The 20,345-nt window shown below is 40.1% G+C and overlaps 1 protein-coding gene across 4 annotated transcripts in view; it reads left to right on the forward strand.

The window, feature by feature from the left end:
- The window catches only part of dmd (dystrophin), a 303,308-nt gene that overhangs the window by 174,109 nt on the left and 108,854 nt on the right, over positions 1 to 20,345 (forward strand). For 3 of the 4 annotated variants that reach the window (XM_030409548.1, XM_030409549.1, XM_030409554.1), the window contains exons 24-30: positions 4,304 to 4,496; positions 9,430 to 9,575; positions 17,299 to 17,399; positions 18,292 to 18,403; positions 18,486 to 18,599; positions 19,017 to 19,172; positions 19,261 to 19,431. In XM_030409548.1, coding sequence (XP_030265408.1) covers positions 4,304 to 4,496; positions 9,430 to 9,575; positions 17,299 to 17,399; positions 18,292 to 18,403; positions 18,486 to 18,599; positions 19,017 to 19,172; positions 19,261 to 19,431 — 993 coding nt within the window. Of the gene's footprint in view, positions 1 to 223; positions 233 to 4,303; positions 4,497 to 9,429; positions 9,576 to 17,298; positions 17,400 to 18,291; positions 18,404 to 18,485; positions 18,600 to 19,016; positions 19,173 to 19,260; positions 19,432 to 20,345 lie in introns of all 4 variants that reach the window. The other variant, XM_030409547.1, reaches the window with a different exon arrangement.

Below are 20,345 nucleotides of genomic sequence, written 5' to 3' on the forward strand. Positions count from 1 at the left end.
TGAGTCAAACAAAGAGTTTTTGTGTCCAGACTTTTTCAGGGTTATCCATTATAAACAGTACATACGGCCACTTTTTACATCCATTATTTTTAAGCATGAACATAAAATCCATTTGTTTTGTTTTTTTCTGTATATTATTTGTTCGTGCCATTTTCTTAATTTTCTTCTTCACATTGTTTGTTTATTTGTTGGGCTTCTCTTTTCATGCATCCGTTTGTCACAGCTCTTTTCTGTAAGTATTTGAATGTTATTTATTAATTCAACACAGACTAGAAGAAATATCCTTCTTCCTCATTTTCCCATTAGTCCCTCAAAAATACACCTGTTCTTACCAAATCAGGTGCTAGTTAAGACACTACAGCCGCTCAAGTGTTGTAACTTCTGGTGGAAACTATGTAAAGAATTTTCTTTATGCTAAATAGTTCAATAGTTGAGCTAGAAAGCATTAAGCTTAGCAGAAGCGGGGGGAATGCTAGCATGGCTCTGTTCTTTTCTTACTTTTCTTTTGGTGTACAGACTAAACAAACCAGATATAAATTGCAAGTAAATAAGATTTAAAGCTGCTGTGTATTGAAACTTTTAAACTTTAGACTAGCTGTTTTAGACTAGCTATTCCTAAACTGTGGGGCATGGGAGTGTCAGTTTTTGTGTCCTTCTTGTCATTTCTCAGTGAAGTCTGAAAGCAAAGCCATGATACATATATTTTTAGATTTATTATGGTTTGCACTTCCTGATAATAGCATTACTACCAATGTCTATTGCAAATAAAGTGGAAGTTGTTGAAAAAAGACACTTCTAATAACTCCAGACTTGCTTTTGAGTTTTACTCAGTTTCAAAGTAACCCACTGTAGTTTTTACATCCTTGAGTAAACTGCAAAAATCAACTCCTAATAGGTAATTAGGTGTTCTTTTAACAGTGCCTAATGTGTCTATAAATAAGTCGGCGGCTTAAACAGTGGCATTGACCTTCATAAAACACACACAAGCAGGTTAATTTCAATCCCGTTAAAAACAAGAGAAGAGAAGTGTCAGGCAGTTCTGGAAAAAATAAACTTCTAAAAGGAGAGTGGGAGAAAGGAGAGGTATAATTATAGTGATGGAAAGGACTTAAGGTAGGAAGGTATAGAGAGGAGCAAACTCCACAGATGCAAGGGAATGAAGATAGGGAGGGATGGGGAAATGGCAACTTTCAAAGAGAGATAGAAATAATAAGAAACAAAGGAAGGAGGAGGAGAGAGAAATTAACAGATAAAACTGGGGGATAAAAAAGAGATCGAGGAGTTCTGAAATTTGATTTTTCTTCGAAGATATAGCTACCGCTGCAAACAAATTCACACAAACAAGGTTTCCCTCAGAAGTGCGCCCACTCTTTTCCACTTGCCCACACGTAGACGCGAATGGAGAAGCGCACACTCGCTCCCACACATAAATACTTTCTGAGTTCCCATCTTTATATTAAACAGGAAAGACTTCAGAGAAAATAAAATATTTACTGAAACTTTTAAAGCGACCTTCCCCGTGGCGAATCATGCTGCCAACTGTTAGCTTATGAAAATGTATTCTGTCGAGGTTATAAATGCTGGTGTTTTCCAACATTACTCATGAATAAGGAGTGTGTCTCTTGGCTTGAGGCAAGAGTGTTAACTCACTGTGTGTTACGGGGGATAAGACCGAGCTGCGTTCAAAGCCTTCACTCCAGGACGGTTCAGTGAATATTAACCTGCCTTAGCTGCTCAATCATGCAACTCACCAACAACTCTAGTTGAAATGGTTATATTATAATAACATTATTCATTGTTTGACATTTAATTTTTCCTAATTGTTAACAAATCAAATGTGAGTGTGTATCTCAAGCCTGATATATCTTCTTCCTCTGTGCCACAGAGCCCCATTGTTATTCAGATACTATGAAAAACATAACAAAGAGCCACACTGTTCATTTGGCTGCAGTTTTCAAACTAATATAGTTTCAGTTTAAGCTTATTTTCTTCACATTTGAGACTTATATTGGTAAAAATTAAATGTGTTTTCTGATCCTAAATCTAAATCTAAATCTAATTGTTGAATGTAAATCTAAATGTTACACCTAAATCTAAATGTTGAATCTAAATGTTAAACCTAAATCTAAATTTTAAATCTAAATGTTACACCTAAATCTAAATGTTGAATTTAAATGCTAAACCTAAATCTAAATGTTAAATCTAAATGTTAAACCTAAATCTAAATGTTAAATCTAAATGTTAAACCTAAATCTAAATGTTAAGTCTAAATGTTAAATCTAAATGTTAAATCTAAATGTTGAATTTAAATGTTAAACCTAAATCTAAATGTTAAATCTAAATGTTACACCTAAATCTAAATGTTGAATCTAAATGTTAAACCTAAATCTAAATGTTAAATCTAAATCTAAATGTTAAATCTAACATGCACTATTTTCTACTGTCATAGTAATGTTTGATTAAATCTTAAAAGTTAACATTTTGGCACATACATTTTTTGTGCTGCTCTTATGTCTATGAGATATTATACTAGAGCCAGCAGCTGGCCAGCTTAACTTAGCATAACATAAACACTGAAAACAGGGAAACTGCTAGCTGTCCAAAGTTTAAACAGAAAAGAGTACGACTATTTGTGGTATTACAATGAGTTACAGCAATTCAATTTAACAAAACTTTATTTGTCCCAGGGGCAATTATGGAGTAGTTGTACACAGACACAACTTGGTCAGATGGAATAAATATACTAAAGAACAATATAAGATATTTAAAGTAAGTACATGAGGTGTGGTTTGGCATTGAGGGAGGTTGGGTTGTGCATTAAGAGGCAGCAGCAAGTTAGTGCAGATGTGCAGATGAGAAAAATGCACATATGCTCCATAATTAGCATCAAGACATTAGAGCAGCGTTGGAAGAACAAATGGGATACGTGAGCCAACGTATGGTCGCCATGTAGTGATCTTCAATATGGTACAGAACTGTGTTTCTCAGAGAACTGTCTGTTGATCCATCTGTAGGCTGGTTGACTTCAAAGGTGAACTAAAACCGCAGTGATCTGAAATAACATCTAACTCCATTAAAACTTTATTACAGACTCAAGGTCCAGGTCTGCTTAGCTCTGATGAAAGTTCATGATATCAGTAATTTACACGTCTGCTATACATACAACCCTTACAGCTTCTTAGTTTTCATCAGGCCCACCTCCTCAGTCTGTAACGGCCCGTTATGCCGATAACGCCACTCTGTACGGGCAGCTGATAACACTTAACTCTACAGCTGTCAGTGGATGTATGCAGATTATGCACTTTGAAGAACAAACGTCAGTCTTTGAGTGTAAAGATAAGGCTCCTGGAACATATTCAAACACCTTTTGCTCAGTTCCACCTGTGTGATGGCTGATGGACACAGTGCGATTAAAAACGGCATACATACGTAATATTAAAGTGCAATCTGATACAAACCACCATCAGCATTTAACAATCGATTAAACACACTTCCAGAATACATCAGAGAATGTCTCTGAATATTTTAGAACAAATTCAGTTGTGTTTTTGAATTTGGATGAAATGAAAATAGGCTTTTAACCTGCTGCTTGCTTTTCTCTTGTTGCTTATCGTTAAAGTTACTGTTTAAAAAGACCAACAATGTAAGCTAAGCAGCTAAACGCAGGTTATGTTAGAAAGTTTGATGTTGAATTTTTTTCTTACCATATTAAAAATCTTCAGACTAACTAGCTCTAAGCATGAAACATACGTTGACAACGCCCCTCTCTTTATTTCAGTGTCTTCCACATGGATCACCAACTGCTAAAAATGCTAACGTCCTCCCTGGGACCCGTTAGCTTTAGCCTCAGTCATTTAGCAGAACAAGTGGCTTTTAAATTCTTATTCAAAGTGCTTTTTTCCCACGGTGGTGAACACAAACTAGAAGTTGAAAAGTGTGGCAAAAAGTAATTCAACTGCTCTCCTCCGTGTTGATACAGCAGTGATTTTTCTGTTCTCTTTGTATCATTTGAAGTTTGGGAGAAATAGTTTCACGGCTACAAATCAGTTTTGCTGAGCTGGTCCAATTTCCTGCTTGGCTTCCTGTTCATTAACAGTTGGGAGTGTATTTAAACATTTCTGTAAAATAGAACTGATTAAGCATATGGCAAATGGAGTGGAACCTTAAAAAATGAAAACACAATACTTTCCCACAGATTTTTTCATTAGACATATAGAGTAAATTTCCTTTCTCCACAAAATCTCCATGGCAACAAAAGAGGCCTGATGTGACCCTTTCCCCCCTCTTTCCCTTGTCCTGGCAGGAGGAGGTGGCTCGCCTGGCCGCCCTGCAGCCCCAGGTGGACCTCCTGGAGAAGCGTCTGAACGAGCTGAGGGAGGAGAAGGAGGGGGAGGAGGACCCTTCAGCTTTCCTGGACGCCGACATCAGCGCCTTCAAAGAGCACTACCACAAGGTCCTGGAGGATCTGAGGGCGAGAGAGAGGCAGCTGCAACTGGGTGAGAGAGGAGATGCTGATTCACTGCAGAAACCTAATCCCAGCAATTACTTTAGTGCCAAGCGTAAGGCATGACCTCTCCACTGCACCTCGTGACCCTCGCTTTCGTTTAGGTGCCCTCAGTTTTATAAGCTGGTGGGTACAGATTGTTAGAGTAAGTAATGCATCATGAAGATTATTATTTTTCAGAATAGGGGTATTATTTTCAAAGATTTGGACATAATCATTTATGTGGTAGGTAGTTATATTTGTGCACTCACTGATGCCAGAATATTATCTTAAGCACTTATCCACTTAGCAGATCAATACAACTGTAATGTTAAAGCATTTAAGAAGACTAAATTGCCTGGCAATATTGATTTGTTGTTTGGTTTTTTTGTTTGGTTTTTTTTTACAGCAGAGCATTAAAAAGTTTTTCCTGTTATGATTTCCCATATTGTGTGGGGTTTCCTGTCGGGAGAAGACATCTTTGTTGATTTGCTTTGAGAGGAAAATCCAAGTTGGATTTAAACATACTCTCTTCGGTTTTAACAAAGCACAGAATATTTTTGAAACAACAGGCAGCTGAAATTGGAACAAAACAACCATTTTTGAAGCTCAAAGCGGCTCTGCTGAGATTACTCAGTGCTGCAATGTTGCCTTGCCATTAATTGTTGTTCTGTTGGCTGTTGTTTTTTATATTTTTTGGGCTCAATGGGTCACTCACTAATGATGCTGCATGGCAGAGGTGGACTCGGGATGTTTGAGGGGCAGGGGTCAAAAAAAAAAGGGCACCACATGTATGCGGGGGTATCAGTGCAGTAGAGAAGAAAGGACACTCCACCATGTTTTGTCCACTGGCATCATAGAGGGCACTTTATCATGCTTTATCTACCATAGGGGCATCCAAGTGGGTACGTTCGCTGCACTGTTTCAATCATTCGGGCCGTTTTTGACTACTTTGGTTCCCCGGTCAAACATCTAGCCGTACTAGCAATACATATTATATATAAAAATGCCCCAGTAGACTTTGATCTCAGTCCTTTAGATAATCTCAGTACATCCTTAATTTAGGTTTTCATATCAGGGTGTAAAGCAGGGCTCCAGGGTGCAATTATTTTGATCGCATATGCAGCTAAAAAGCAGCCCAGTGCAAATAAACATAAAATTGGTTGCACTTACACCTAATATTAAGCATGTCAACTTAATAATATGTAGCCTATAAAACTATTACTACTATTTTTTAATTCTATTTACAAAAATGTACATTGTATGTTCAGAAATTACCATAAAATGTAATGTTAGGTGTTCCTAAATTATGTACTGGTGCACCAAAATGAACAACAGTTCCTTCCTCTTCTTGCCTGATGGATTTAATTACAGCAAGGTAGAAGGATAAAGTTATCTGGAGTCATGTACAAACAGAGTTGGAGCTGTAACAGGTGACCAAGATGGCATCAACCTAGAAGAAAAACAATCTCCCCCTGCCAGTAAACAGCATTTCTGAAACAGACTTTCATAACTGAAAGTTGGCAGTCCTTTTTTTATGTCCTCTAACAAAAAAATACTGCTAATTTGGTTTTGGCAGACCACCAGGGGCCCTCTCATCACACCAGGACTGGAACTTCTTACGTGTTTTGAGATTAAAATCGAGTTCCAATTCCTAATCTTCATCTTTCTTCCATACTTTTAAAGAGTTCCCAGGCCTGTTTGCGGATCCAACGCTTGAGAGTAAAAGTGACTGTTCGGTTCCCCAACTGCTGAAAGTCAGCCTTGACAGACTGCTGTAGCCCACACACTGTATCAGACAGCTTTAAAGTGGCAAATGTCTCTACCCACAACAGCAGCAACCCAACATTCAGCGCAGACACTTGTTGTAGTTGTTGGAAAATGGAACGAAAAGCGTTGAGATCATGCAAACAGATCTGCAGCCTACAGCTACGTCTGTCAGTGTGGGTAGATGCAGCAATGAATACAGGACTGTTTCCATATCATCTGCTCTCCAATTACCACCACTAAGCATATTTGTTATGGCACAGCAGGCTGCTTTGTAGAGGGTCGTTTAATAAATCAATCTGCCAGAAAACATCACTTATTATGCTGCACGGCTACAATAATGTTATAGTTATTCTTTTATTTACCCGCTGAAAATCAAGGCAAACCACTCACGGTAGCACTAATTGCACCGCGGGTTGCCAGGCAAACCTGCCTCCGCTGACCTCGCTGTAACAAACATCTACCTTGTTGACACATCCTTGGGTGAGACACTGAATCTCTGCCAGCTCCAGTGCTTAATTAATGCCCGCACTGACCTCTGATGTCAGTGCAGAGAGGGCAAGAGAAAAGGGAATTTTTATATGGAGATTTGTTTTATTATTAGATTTTTACGCTGACATCAAATACATATTTGAATGGAAGGCCAAAGTCCAGATGTACCTGACATTTTATGTGCCCCTAATATTCAGACTGAGCAACAAAGAACTGAATAGAATTTCATGAGACAAGGATCCATGGTCTACAAATTGGACAGAGTGTGCGTGTAAAAACATTGCAGCAAGGGCAGCAAAGTGATTAAATTTGTCTAAACTGGAAGTGCTGCACTCTAAAAGCTAAATGTGAAAGAATTTTAGTTTCAAACATTAACACATTAACCAATACTATCAACAAAAAGTAAGAAATAACTACCTAAAAATACGTTTTAACATCATGTCAAAGATGTGGTTGTGTTAATTTCTCAAGTTAGCATGCTAAGTAGCTAGCCCCTAACTAGTTTGTTCAGATAGGAATCAACACAAACACGCTCCTGCATCTATTTACTGACAGTCAGTAAATAGATGCACTAGCTGCACGGCTAACTGAGCTAACTAGCTGAGAGCAACAGTTAGCAGCAGTGGGTGGTTTCTCTGATGATATGCTGCAGTTAGAAGATATAGTATCTCTAAGAATCTTTTATAACGTTGGAGTTCTACTGAAGAGGCTTGACATAAAAAAGAAAAGAAAAGAAAAGTTTTAATGCAATACCGCAAGTGGCCACTGCGACACACCTGGAAGCGAGACTGAGTGTTAGCTTAATACATTTTGTCAATAAAGGGAATCCTCCCTCGTAGAGGTAAAATGTGATTGGTTGATTGGTTTGGTCGGACATTTTTGTTTTCAGTTTGGTTTGGGGAAGATCCTACTAGGGTGAGACACAGGGAAATTTGATTTCTATGCCATTTTTTTCCGAAACAAAGTGTGGTTAAGTTTGGATGGTTCATTTTGACATAAGATAAATACAAAAAATAATATAAATAGATAAAGGGATTCTTTTCATGATAACGTTTGTATTAACTGTAGCCATCTCTAAGGACCAAGAAGGCTCTGACAGTTCTTTTCAGCTAACAAGTAATGTGGAAATAGTTTAGTAATGTTTCAAGCGATCTACATTCTCAAGCTAAAGGACTCAAGAAAACTGTCATGCTGTCACTAAACATGCTCAAATTACCTGTCATTTTAGAGCTGGTTAACACATAGAGTGACTCAGACTTGTGTGACAACGTGTCACATGTCTGCATAGCGAGTAGCAAGCGAGAGTGAGTCATTTAGTCCAATTTGTAGTGCTACTCTCTCTAGTCTGTGTGTGACGCGCTCTGTGGCTTCCTCAGCGATAACAATGACAATGAGACTTAATGAGATAGAAAAAGAAGCTGAGAGCTGCAGCCATCAAGACAAGGAAAATGAAATCAGACAGACGCTGTGACAAAACAAGAGCAGATAGCTTTTTATATCAATGAGGGAGAGAATGATGGTAAGAAATGAGAAAACAAAAAATATAGCCACTGAGAAAATGACCCAGAGGGAAAAGACGTTGAGAGACAAAGATGTGGGACGGAGGAAAGAGAAGGAGAGGCAGCTGGAGAGAGAAGAAAAGATAGTGAAAGATGCTGACAGCTGAAAAGACAATCTCGACTTCTTTACTCACTCAGACAGCTTCTTCCCTCGTGCCACACACTGCGCTTTTCTCACCCACGCCAGCGTTGAGATATCCAACACACACCCATTCAGCTGCTTCCAAATGAATGGTTATAGGCATATGTGGAGGATTACTGTGCAGAATTCATGTACAGTAGAGAAGCATAATAAAAAGGGTTTCTCTTAAAGCAGTGGGCCACGTATTTAAATTATACTTTCTCCTTTTGTGGCTTAATTTCTCTATCAGCCTTTGAAATCTGTCCAGGTCAGGACATTTCTTTCAGTGTGCCCAACCTTAAATCAGGGACGCTTTACTAGCAAAAAAATGAAAAGAGCGTGTTTACCAGAGTAAAAGTCCTAAAATGCAGTGAATGCAAGAAACCAAAGTATTCAAAATGAAAAAATGGTGGTTATATTTTGGCTTCAACGAGAGAGTTTGTAAGGTATGGCCACGTGTTGTCAGCATACAGTATAATTAGGTGCTATTGCAGTGAGTAATATGACCCAGGGTAAGCATATGTAAAATGAAGGGACCCAGAATTGACCCCTGAGGCACTCCAAATCAAATTATGGCAAAGGGACATGATTAGCTAATTTGTATTGCTGTGATGTCTTGTTTTTAACTTTGGGATGCTGAACTTCCTGTTTGCTGAATGATTTATGGTGGTTAATTGTGTCATTTGGTGTTTTTATATGGACCAAAACTGAAATAAGTCACATCCCAGAGAAAGAAGACCATTGTATATATACACAAAGGTACAAAGATAAAAGTAAATAAATCAACAGTTATTTCAGAAAGACAAACTTACCAAAAAACTTTCCAAACACCACTCACCACTGCAGTGTCCTTAGGTGTTTTCACTCTGAAGGGTTGAAGATTTATATCTATGAAATAAATCATGTTGGACTCCGTCCTTACACTTGGATATTAAAGTCTTTGCAGTTTGCATTGATCACCTGAGAGCCTCTCTGACATATCTCTCTGTCTCCCTGTGTGTCTGTAGTTTTGGAGAGCTTGCCCCCGGCTCGTTACAAGGAAACCATATCGACTCTGTTGGCATGGTTACAACAGTGCGAGGCCAAGCTGGCCATCCCATCCACAGCCGTTACGGAGTATCCTATTATGGAACAGAGACTGAAGGACGTACAGGTACACAAACACACACTCTCACACTTTGGTCTGCAGATGAGTGATATATTTCTGCTTTTAATATCTTATTTGGAGTGTGCGTGCAGTCAGAAGTAATAACATTTAAGGTTATTTGCTGTCACAGCCAGACAAATGTTGAATTAATCTTTGTGCTTTCAATGCAAAGGTACAACTACAGTTAAGCATCACGCTCACCTAGTAAGAAGAAGAAGTCAAAACATTTTGTACTATGGGCTGTTGAATGTATTGTGATGTACTGTATTGATTCATATATCTCCATTTATACATCTTAGCTTTTGGTGGAAGAAGCATTGCAGCCTTTTAAAATATCACCTGACACCTACTCAGATAGTTCAACCTAATTTCAGTGTTATACTTCAACTTAATGGCAGATTCAGGATGTTTGAGGGGCAGGGCCAAAAAACAAAAAAGAAGTGGGCACCAGCCAGTGGCGTGCGCAGATTTTTTGAAGGGCAGGGGCGAAAAGAAGGGTACTTTAGCGCGCGTTATGGCTCCCAAGAGGGCGCTTTAATGCGTGTTTTGGCTCCCAAGAGGGCACTTTAGTGCGTGTTTTGGCTCCCAAGAGGGCACTTTAGTGCGTGTTTTGGCTCCCAAGAGGGCAGTTTATCATGTTTTAACCAGCCAAGGGGGCAGTTTAGTGTGTTTTGCCAACCAAGAGGGCACTTTGGCATGCTTTTTTGGCTCTCAGGAGAGCACTTTAGCGCGCGTTTTGGCTCTCAGGAGGGCACTTTAGCGCGTGTTTTTCAACAATTGGGCCCCCCCTTGTGCACATCACTGGCACCAGCTGTATGTCGTGATACATTTATAGGGCGATTGCTCTTCAACTTATAGTCTTACTACTCTCACTTTATACTCTTAAATAAGGGTTCAAAGTTATTCTCAAAGGTGCAAAATGTTTGAATTTTCCACAAGTTGAAATCGCGAACTGTTGCCGACTATAGCTGCCGTTAGCTAGTTAGCTCAGTTAGGGTCAGGTTTAGCCGTGCAGCTACCAGTCTGGACTGAGAGCTCAGAGCACCAGGAAAGTGTTGGTGTTTACACCGCTGGCATGGTAGGCTAGCACAGTAGCATGCTAACTTCAGTGGATATCTCTACAACAACACAATACATATATGTCATAATGTTGATAGTGTTTGAATGTTTTCAAGTAAAATGCAAACATACTGCACCTTGAACAGTTCAACACTTTAACTGACACTTCAGATCATCAACCTTCGACTGGCATCTCAACTTGCGCTTCAAGTGGCTCTGGCTTTGACTGCTGCTTTAAACCCTTTCACTGCTAAACTGACACTTCAAAATGCACAGACTTCACATCTGACTCTTAAATGATCCTTTGAACAACAGTTTGCCATTTTAATTCAATATATCAGGGCTGAGACTGTGTGATGGTGTCGTGTAATGATTGAGGTAACGGCAGCTCTGTTACTGGTGTGAATCACAGTTAATTATGCTGTTAGCTGGGTATACTATAATCCCATCATCCACTAGGACTTAACAGTGATTCGGCTGATAGGCGGATTCGCTCTGTATCACTGTGTATGCTCTTGACAACACCGCTGCTCAGATCTGTTTACAAATTCCCATAAAATGCCAAAATGGGACTGGCTCTATAATCCTGTGGGGCTGTATAACACTGTAATCAGTTTTTACTACGAGTAGTAAAGTTATATTGCCGCTGGCGATGCCAAACTGCCATAGCAGCACTCTTTTAAAGGGATGCTGTTGCACTGCTCTTTGAGGTATCAGGCCGGGGATAAAGAAGGGAGAGAAAACAGATGACAGGCCCCATTAGCCAAGAGTCTGATTCATATCCACAGCGTACTGAGTAAATTGCATGCATCTGATACACCGGGACATCCTCAAATCACCGCTGTAAACATAAAATCCCTGTAGAACGAATCATTAGGGCAGATGGAGTGTCCTTTTAAAAAGAAGAGGTCATTTCCAACATCAACCAACTGTTAATGGCAAAGGGTTTTTTAGCTGGCACATTCCAGTATATGTATTTTTGGCCTCAATTTCGCACCACATTTATTAAACTAAAAGTTAAGTGAATTGAGTTTAAATGACAAGATCTTATAAAAATGACAGCTAAAGACATGATATTATTATTAATATACCTCTGTATTGCCTCTGTGGCTGAGGATGTTGACTAGTGGCTTGTTTTCCAAATTGGAAACTATTACTATGACAATTGTTCCTTTTATATGTATTTTTTTCATTCCTGTCCATTTCCATTTCCATTCCTATCATTATTCTCAGAAAATATTTTGTTATCTTGTCTTTGCCATAGAGTATTAATCTCCCCCTCACACCTTCAAACATATGTGCACATACATACATATTTAAATACACCTACCACCTCACCTACTGAAGTCTTTGACCGACTTTGTGTTTCACAGTCAACGCTATTAATGCAGTCTGGAAATAAGTACTGACATCTGATTATGCTCACCAAATGTGAAATTTACATTTTCATATCTGAATCACAGACATCATGTGTGATTGGCTTTCTCCCACATCTGTAAACAGAATATGGTACATATATATGACATTTTGCAAAATTGAAGATATGTTTTATTATGTGTGGAAGTAGAATCATGTCATTAATCAAGAGCATAGATTTTCAGTTTGAGAGCATGATTTCATTCCTTTTCAGTGACACAGCTCCTTCGCGTGCTCAGATTTTTTCTCCTCATGCTCACATTTTGTGCTTGCATTAAAATTTCTTTTGCTTTCTTTCAAAATGTCTGCTTAAAGTAAAAAATCACATGCCTGTGTTCACATTTCTCCTTCTTGCACACAAAAATGTCGCTCGCATTCAAATGTGCCCTCTGCGCGCTCCTCTGCTCTTGGATCTCTCCTCTGCTCACGGATTTTTCTTGTGTATCAACACTGTCAACCAATAGAAGGCCGGCTAATGTTGACCAATCAGACTGTTGACCAACATCACATGTTAACTTGGCTTTTTTCATATATGACGGACATTTACATTTTCACATGTGAATTACGTACATTCATCTGCTTTTTTTTCACATGTGGAAACAACACATATCACATGAAATGTCTCTGAATTGCTTATTTTAACATATTTCCAGGCAGGATTACCAAATGTCACTGGTGAACTAAAGTTTTAACACGTGAATAAAATAATGTCACTGGTGAACTAAATTATGAATTGGTTTACAGTTTTCAACAATCCTTGCCTGCTTTATGTCCTGGCCCAGAACTCTATTTTAAGAGTAACTACATCTAATTAAACCCAGAAGATGCTGATGAATACCCTCTTTCACTGCAGAATAAAACAAACAGCCCTCACTAAACTAACATTCATACCTTGCACTCGTTTGCTGTCCTGTATCCTGTAAACTAGTCTTTTAAATTTGAAGCAGCAGCTCTAACAGCGAGCTAAACTGTAAACCTTCAGAAAAACATACAAACAAGCGGGGAGAATTTCAATTTCAGTAAAAAAAAATCTGTGATTTTGTGAAGCCGGCTTGCATCTGCTTAACATGCAAAGTGCAGGCCAGAGCTCGTCTGCCGTCGCTGTGTGTGTGTGTGAATTTGTGTGTGTTTGTCTACAACTCTGCAATTATGAGAGCCGGGTGTGCATAATCCCAGCGGAGCAAATCAGTGTCTCTGTTTATCACAATATCTACCTACAGATAAACACTCGCACGCTCATAAATGCCAGTGCAGAGTGTGTCAGTATGGCCACAATATGGAGGTGAAAACACACACACACATACACACACACATACTCACACAGCTTTTTTTTTTTCATTGTGTCAATGTTAATCCATATTTCCATTCAAAAGAATACAAGAGCTTTTGTTCCTCTCTTTTATTACTCTGTTGTTGTTTGGCAGGCGATTTTTATCTTCTGTTTAAGTCAAGGTCACAGTACAGAGGAAGTGTGTGTGTTTGTGTTTGTGTTGTGTGTGTGGGTGTGAGTGTGTGTGTGTGTGTGTGCGTGCACTCAGCCCTCTTTAAACTTGATAATGGTCTTGCAGCATAGCGGGGAGATCAGGCCTTGTAGCCTGAGATTAATTAAAGTTGATTGTAGATAATAATTAGGAATTCTTTCTGCATACTGATAAGCCGTTATTAATTTCCAGCACAACAGTTTTTCCCCTCTCGTCGCTCGGAGAGGCGACTGTGTGTACTTGTGTGGTCGGGAAGCGTTTCCTATGCACAGGTGACGGCATCACCTCTCACTCTGTTTGCTTTGTTCATTAGAATAATGAGCGCTCCTGCCAGGTGGGAGCTCTGAATCCTGACTTGCTGTCAGAAAAAAAGCAGATATTAAAAAAAAAAAGAACGCCCCTGATTGGTAAAGCTAACCGACAGCCTGAGGAGAGATTATCATTAATGTCATCCACAGAAGTTGCTGAGGATCTGATTGCAGCGTTCAATCACTGCCTCTAATTTTGGTGTCATTACGTCGAGTGATTGATTTGTGATCCTGCAACAGGGTGATTGAGTGAGAAGTGAGTAGGGGTGGGCTGTGGAGATAATTGACTGAGGACTGCAATTAACTTCTTCGAGCCCAAGAGGACGTCTATAAATGTCTCGCTTCGTCTCACAACTGTTTGGTTTGTGGTAAACACAGAAAATCCACACAATTAATAACCCGGAACCAATATCCCTAATTTGCCATTAAAAATCAGAGTAATAGCGTAGTCTGAATAAAAATACCACCTTAATTGGAAGAGACCGACACCAACACTGCTCCTGAAAGGCCTCGTCAGTAGCCCCGTCTTCAGTTCCTTCACTTCTGGACCTCATTACATCACAACGTCACACATTTGCACGATTTTACCATATTCACGGTAGACGTGAAGCTAACTCGATGCTGAAAACAAAACCGAGTTCACCATGGACATGCCGAGTGGTGCTGGCTCAGGCTTGTGTGAGCTGACCAATCAGAGTAGACTGGGTATTCAGGTGTGGGTGGGGGTTCTTAAAGGGACAGGAGCTAAAAGCAGAGCGGTAAACATCAAGGGAGTTCTAGTCCTGGGTGGAGCGGACAACACGTTAAAGACAGTGGTTATGGAGAGAGTCAAGAAACAGTGAGCACATAGAATCTGTCACAGTTTATTCATAACGAAACACTCAAAGTCCTCATTAAGACTGAGTGAAATCTAATCATGTCCAGCTTGACTAAATACAAGTCATAATCGCCAACTCTCTCTCTCTCATAAGCAAAGAGCAGCGGAGAGAACATTCGGCTAGCCAGTTGAAAAGACTCACGGCGGTGGCAGCAGGTTACATCAGCTGTCGCTAATTAAGGTTAACTCCGTGAGTAACTGGACTAGAGGCCAAAACAACACTTGGCTGCTGTCTGGTTTGTGTGTCTGTACTCAGCCAAAGATCATCTGTGAGGAAAGAGGCTCCTCTTCTTACTGCTGCTGTGCAAATTAATGGTTCTGTAGCGCCAAAAAACTCAAACCGAGCGCTAAGAGTTTCATTCTCCCAATTTAAATTAAACTCATATGGATTGTTACAGACAGCAGCACTTATCACAACTCTTTTCAGTTTTCTTACAGCAACTCAAACTAAAGCCTTCTCTGGCAATATCTGGAGTGAAACCAGCAGTGACAGAGCTTCATGACATTATTAGCATGAATCTGATTTTGGTTAATTAGAGGCAGAAAAAGCCCTCAAGCCCACTTATTCTTGCTAAGATGTGATTCAAACTACCAGTGGTGGACTCAGCATGTTTGAGGGGCAGGGGGGAAAAACATATAAAGGACACCAGCTGTATTCGATGGGGTATGAACACACAGAAAGTTGAGATATATTTATAGTAAAGAGCAGGGAGCCTGACCACGTTTTGTCCACTCGAAGGGCAACCTATAGTAGATGGCACTTTATCCGCGATATTCTGTGGAACATGGGGACACCAAGAGGGTCCACCAGTGCAACCTACAGTTTTCAGTTTTCAGTGAGTGAAGAGGTGAAAGTGTAAGAGTAAAGATCTTTTTGTCGATCATTGTAAGCCATTGCGCCGTCTTTTGTTTAGTTTTTGTTTGTTTTTTACCATTTACCCTTTAAATCCAACATAGTTTTGGTGCCATTACCCATCATGGGGACTGGAACACACGTTTTTTTTAGCGATGATTTGTCACAAAACACACAGCCTGTTTACAGAAACTGGACCCTCAAACGATCTGTCAGGACTTCCGTAAGTTTGGAATGTCATAACTATAAAGTCACCGCCTTCAGCTACGCCCCCAGCATCGCCAGCGTTGCAAAAACACAGACAGAGATGATGATTTCAAAACAATTGCCAATGCCTGCTCAGGCCTGTTAGAGCTGACCAATCAGAGCAGACAGGGCTTTGCAGGTGGGGAGCCTTAAAGAGACAGGCACTAAAATGTGTACACCAAAAAATAAACTGACAAAGCTAAAAAATCAGCATAATATGGGATCTCTACTGTCTTCTGGTAAAACTTAGCATTGGCATTATGATGTATCAACTCTTGACCTTTAAATAGTAAAGGAGCTCCCTCACCTCACTCCTCGAAAGTGAATGTGGGACCGATTTTAATCTTCGATTGAGCTGGATGAAAACACTGAAAGAAAAGAAAAAGGAAAAGCCTTGAAACTTTGGGCAAAAAGAGTCCTTAATGCCTCCCTGCTTGGGATTCAGTGTTGCAGCAGAAGGATTGTGGGTAAGCCATAGTAACTGACGGATGTCCTGTCCAGGGGCTGTGCTTGAACTAAGCTTAACTAAGCCTCTGAGCCACCTTGGTGTGAACGAGGCTTTCTTCCCCCAAAATCCTGCACCCCAAGTTTACCAAAGAATTCCCTCACCTATCCTCTTGTAATTCATCCTGCATGGCGGGGTAAGCAAAATCAAACAGCATGAGAAGGCTTTCATTACAAAATGTTAACAGTGGCAGCCTCTCAGGCTCGTCATCCCTTGCTCAGCCGCCTCACCCCCCGCTCCGTGCGGTGTAATGTAAGAGACGAGCTGATAAAATGACTTTTCCGCCCAAAGCATTTTGGCTCCATGGCATTTTCATGAGGTGTGGAAGCGCACGCGACAGATCTGATAAATCGCGAGGCGCGTTTCCTGCTGCGATTCTACAGAGGCTTGTTGATAAACGCGTCGAGGAAATGCCAGCATGAGGATTGATTTTCTCAGACACAAACATATATATTTGAACAAATTGATTTTGGCATAGAAGGCTGTGTATTAGAGACGGATATGTTTCTCAGTTATGAACAGACAGTGGGACCTGAGCAGATATAATTGCATGAGCACCTGAATTTTTGCAGCATCCTTTTCTCTCTTCACCTGATTGACACAATTTGCATCGCATTGCTTCCTCTCACAGTCATAATTTAGTCAAATTTAAAAGCACACACGTTGTTACAATCAGCAGGAATCACTCTTTTTTTCGGGATATCAGGATAACCTGACAATCAAGAATACGAGTCTGCAATTCCTGTGTAATAACTTCATATCTTGGCTTTATTATTTGATCAATTTAGGTCAAATATTGTGTGTTTTGTGCCTTTTGTTAGTAGCTAGACTCACAAAAATATGAATATGAATAGCATTAGAGACAAATTCAGAACCTACGCATCCAAAAAACTGATATTTCTGTGCAATATCTTTGATGACGCAGAGAAGTTGCTGACAATTCTCCCTCTTCCCCTCATCTTTCCATCTCTTTCACCCCTCCAGGCCCTCCAGGTGGCTCTGGCTGAACACCAGGGGGAGGTGGACTACCTGACCTCAGCTGTGGAGCAGGTCTTCCTGAAAGCTCCGCCAGACATCAGCCAGAAGTAAGACATGTGGAAAAAAAACATTATGTCGTGCTGTGTGGCCCACTGGAAGAGAGGGTGAAACAAAAAGGCATTCTGATGCAGATTCAAGTCTTGGTCATTCTGCAATACTCCAAACTAGAAAAAAAACAAAGTTACTGTAAACAGAGTGGAGTTTAGATGAGACAGAAACTATCTGAAATCTGAAAGTGAGGCAGAGTCGAGGCGTTAGGACAGTTTTTGCTTTGGGCAACTATAAGACGGACTTGAAATACAAACCGAGCATTACACCAGCAGTCACATGAGGCCTTTTCAGACTGCTTAAAATATTTGAAAGTGTTAAGAGTGAGAAACACCGAGGTGAATATATGCTGTATCACACTTGTGCTGTGGGGCGAGCTAGCTTTTCCTCAGGCTGTGCTACTAGCAGCAAGGACTGGAAAGACGATTATAGTCAACAGACATGCAAAGCAAAGGACAGAGACCTGTACGTGGAGGCTACCTGTGCTGTAAAGCTGCACGTTGTCGTACTGGGACTTCAAAAAACATGCTTGGAATGATTTTTTTTTTTTTTTTTATGTTGTTTTTTTGACTGACCCACTAGTTTGAACTCCCTGCTGGAGTAATCCTGCTGATATCTGATGTTTTTTATGCTGGTTTTCAGTCATACATTAATAGATTTCTGATCTGAAAGTAGTTTGGTGAAATTCTGCAACATACCTCCTCATTTATCATTGTGATGAATGCAGATGAAATGGGGGGAGCATACTTTCTTGGCAAATATTAAAAAGAAAGAAAGAAAAATAGGAAAATCTCTAAAAAATGAATAAATAAATGCATTGGAAATGGTCTATACAGGCACTATAATAATGGATGGGTGAAGAAATAAACCTGCTCTAATATTTTTTCGCAGGTACCGCACTGAGATGGACGCCATCATGGCCCGTTGGAGACGACTTGGCACCACGCTGACGGACAACGCACAGAGAATCCAGGAACTGATGGCCAAACTGATGCAGTTTGAAGTGAGACTGTTTGGCAGGAAGGCGATATGTTGCTTGAGAATCAAAGTGAACTCAACTTACATTTTAACTGTCTCTCCATCAGAATGACGTAAAGACTTTAAAGAAGTGGATGGCAGATGTGGATGTGTTCCTGAACGAGGAGTGGCCCGCGCTGGGAGACTCGGAAGCGCTGGAGAAACAGCTGGAGCAGTGCACGGTGAGGAAACCATACATCCTGACGTTTTCACTGCGTAGGTTGAACTTAGGTTACATTATATCTTGTAAATGTCACCCACTTGTTACTTAATGAAATAAAAGATCATCAATCAAGGGATCAGCTGATAGAAGGTTTATACAGTAGTAGATGAAAATAAAATGTTCTCAAGATAGAAATGCCCCAGAGAAATCATAAAATAACCCCTTAGAGTTCATAAAATGTCTAAGAATCCATAAAATATCCCTCAAGGAAGAAGAGGGAATGAGAGGACACACCGCTTTTTCATGACGGCTCGTAAAAAAAAAGAAAATCGAAAAACACCAAAGATTTCTCGTTAGAACCAAAACGATCCACTCTGCGACATGTTCAGACGTAATTCTACCTGTTTAACCTACACCCCGCACTCTGATTGGCTAGGCTCTGGTGAATGACATCCACACCATCCAACCCAGCGTCAACGGCATCAATGAAGTGGGCGTGTACCTGAAGAAAGAGGCTGAGCCGCCATTCGCCATCTACATCCAGAAACTGCTGGACGAACTCAACGGCCAGTGGGAGAACGTCTGCAAACAGGTGAGTAACCTTCATTCAGAAACTGTGTGTTCCTCCTCTCATGTGTCCTTGTAACATGGAGTGTTTATTTTTTCTCTCCCTCTTCAAGGCCTATGCCAAGAAGTCAGCTCTGAAAGGTGGACTTGATAAGACCATGGCCCTGAGGAAGGAGATGCAGGAGATGCAGGAGTGGATCAACCAGGCCGAGGAAGACTACCTTGAGAGAGACTTCACATACAAAACCCCCGAAGAGCTACGCAAGGCTGTGGAGGAGCTCAAGGTGTGTGCCTAGAGCAGAAATATAAGGTTGTTTGGCACCTGGGGATGTGTGCAAGTGTAAGATGGAGAAGGAGACGGAGGCAGAGACAGAAATCCAATCAAATTATGCTTATGACCATAATTCAGTGCGGTAGTCGACAAAGCAAGTTTTACAATGTGAGAATAATTACTGAGAGTGTAAATGAAAAAAGACAGCAAATTCCTCTTCCCACTGAAAAAAAAAAAAGATTAATTAATGTAAATTTAATTAAATTTAATGTAAAGGTATTGGTTGGAACCAAAGAAGAAATAACAGCATAAAAGTCTGCAGCCATGCTAGCAACTCTCAGGCTTGAATGCTAATATAAGCAATGCTAACGTGGCCTGATTGAATTTAAAATCTAGCTAAAATGCTAGCATGCTCAGATTGAAGATGATAATGCTAGCATGGTGATGTTTAGTGGGTGTAATGTTGTGTGTTTTTATATTAGCATGCTAGCATTTGCTAATTAGCACTCAAGTCTGAACTTTCATTCGTTTCACTGGTATTCGGCCTTTAACTAAAGTATTAATGAAATTCTCCAGAGGAAGCTGTATGTTGCCTGACGAACTGTCTCCAGTGATGTCACTCAGTGGCTAATTTGAATTATGGGTAATGTAAGTGCCAATTTTTTGAAAAGGAATAAATAAATCAAAGTCTCAGGTTCTGTTGTATCAATTTTGATAATTTGTTTTCAAATAATGTGTTTATAATTAAAAGCTGCTGCCTACATTACCCACAGTCCATCTCGTCCACTGAGTGATGTCACTTGAGGCAATTTATCAGATTGCACACAACTTCCTCTTAAGCAAAACATTTTTTATACTTCTTTTTCCACATATGTAGTTGTCCCCAAGACCTGTAAACACACTTTAATGTGTAAAATCAGTGGAGTT

The sequence above is a fragment of the Sparus aurata genome, chromosome 24 (assembly GCF_900880675.1).
Source record: "Sparus aurata chromosome 24, fSpaAur1.1, whole genome shotgun sequence".
In the NCBI taxonomy this organism is placed as follows: Eukaryota; Metazoa; Chordata; class Actinopteri; order Spariformes; family Sparidae; genus Sparus; species Sparus aurata.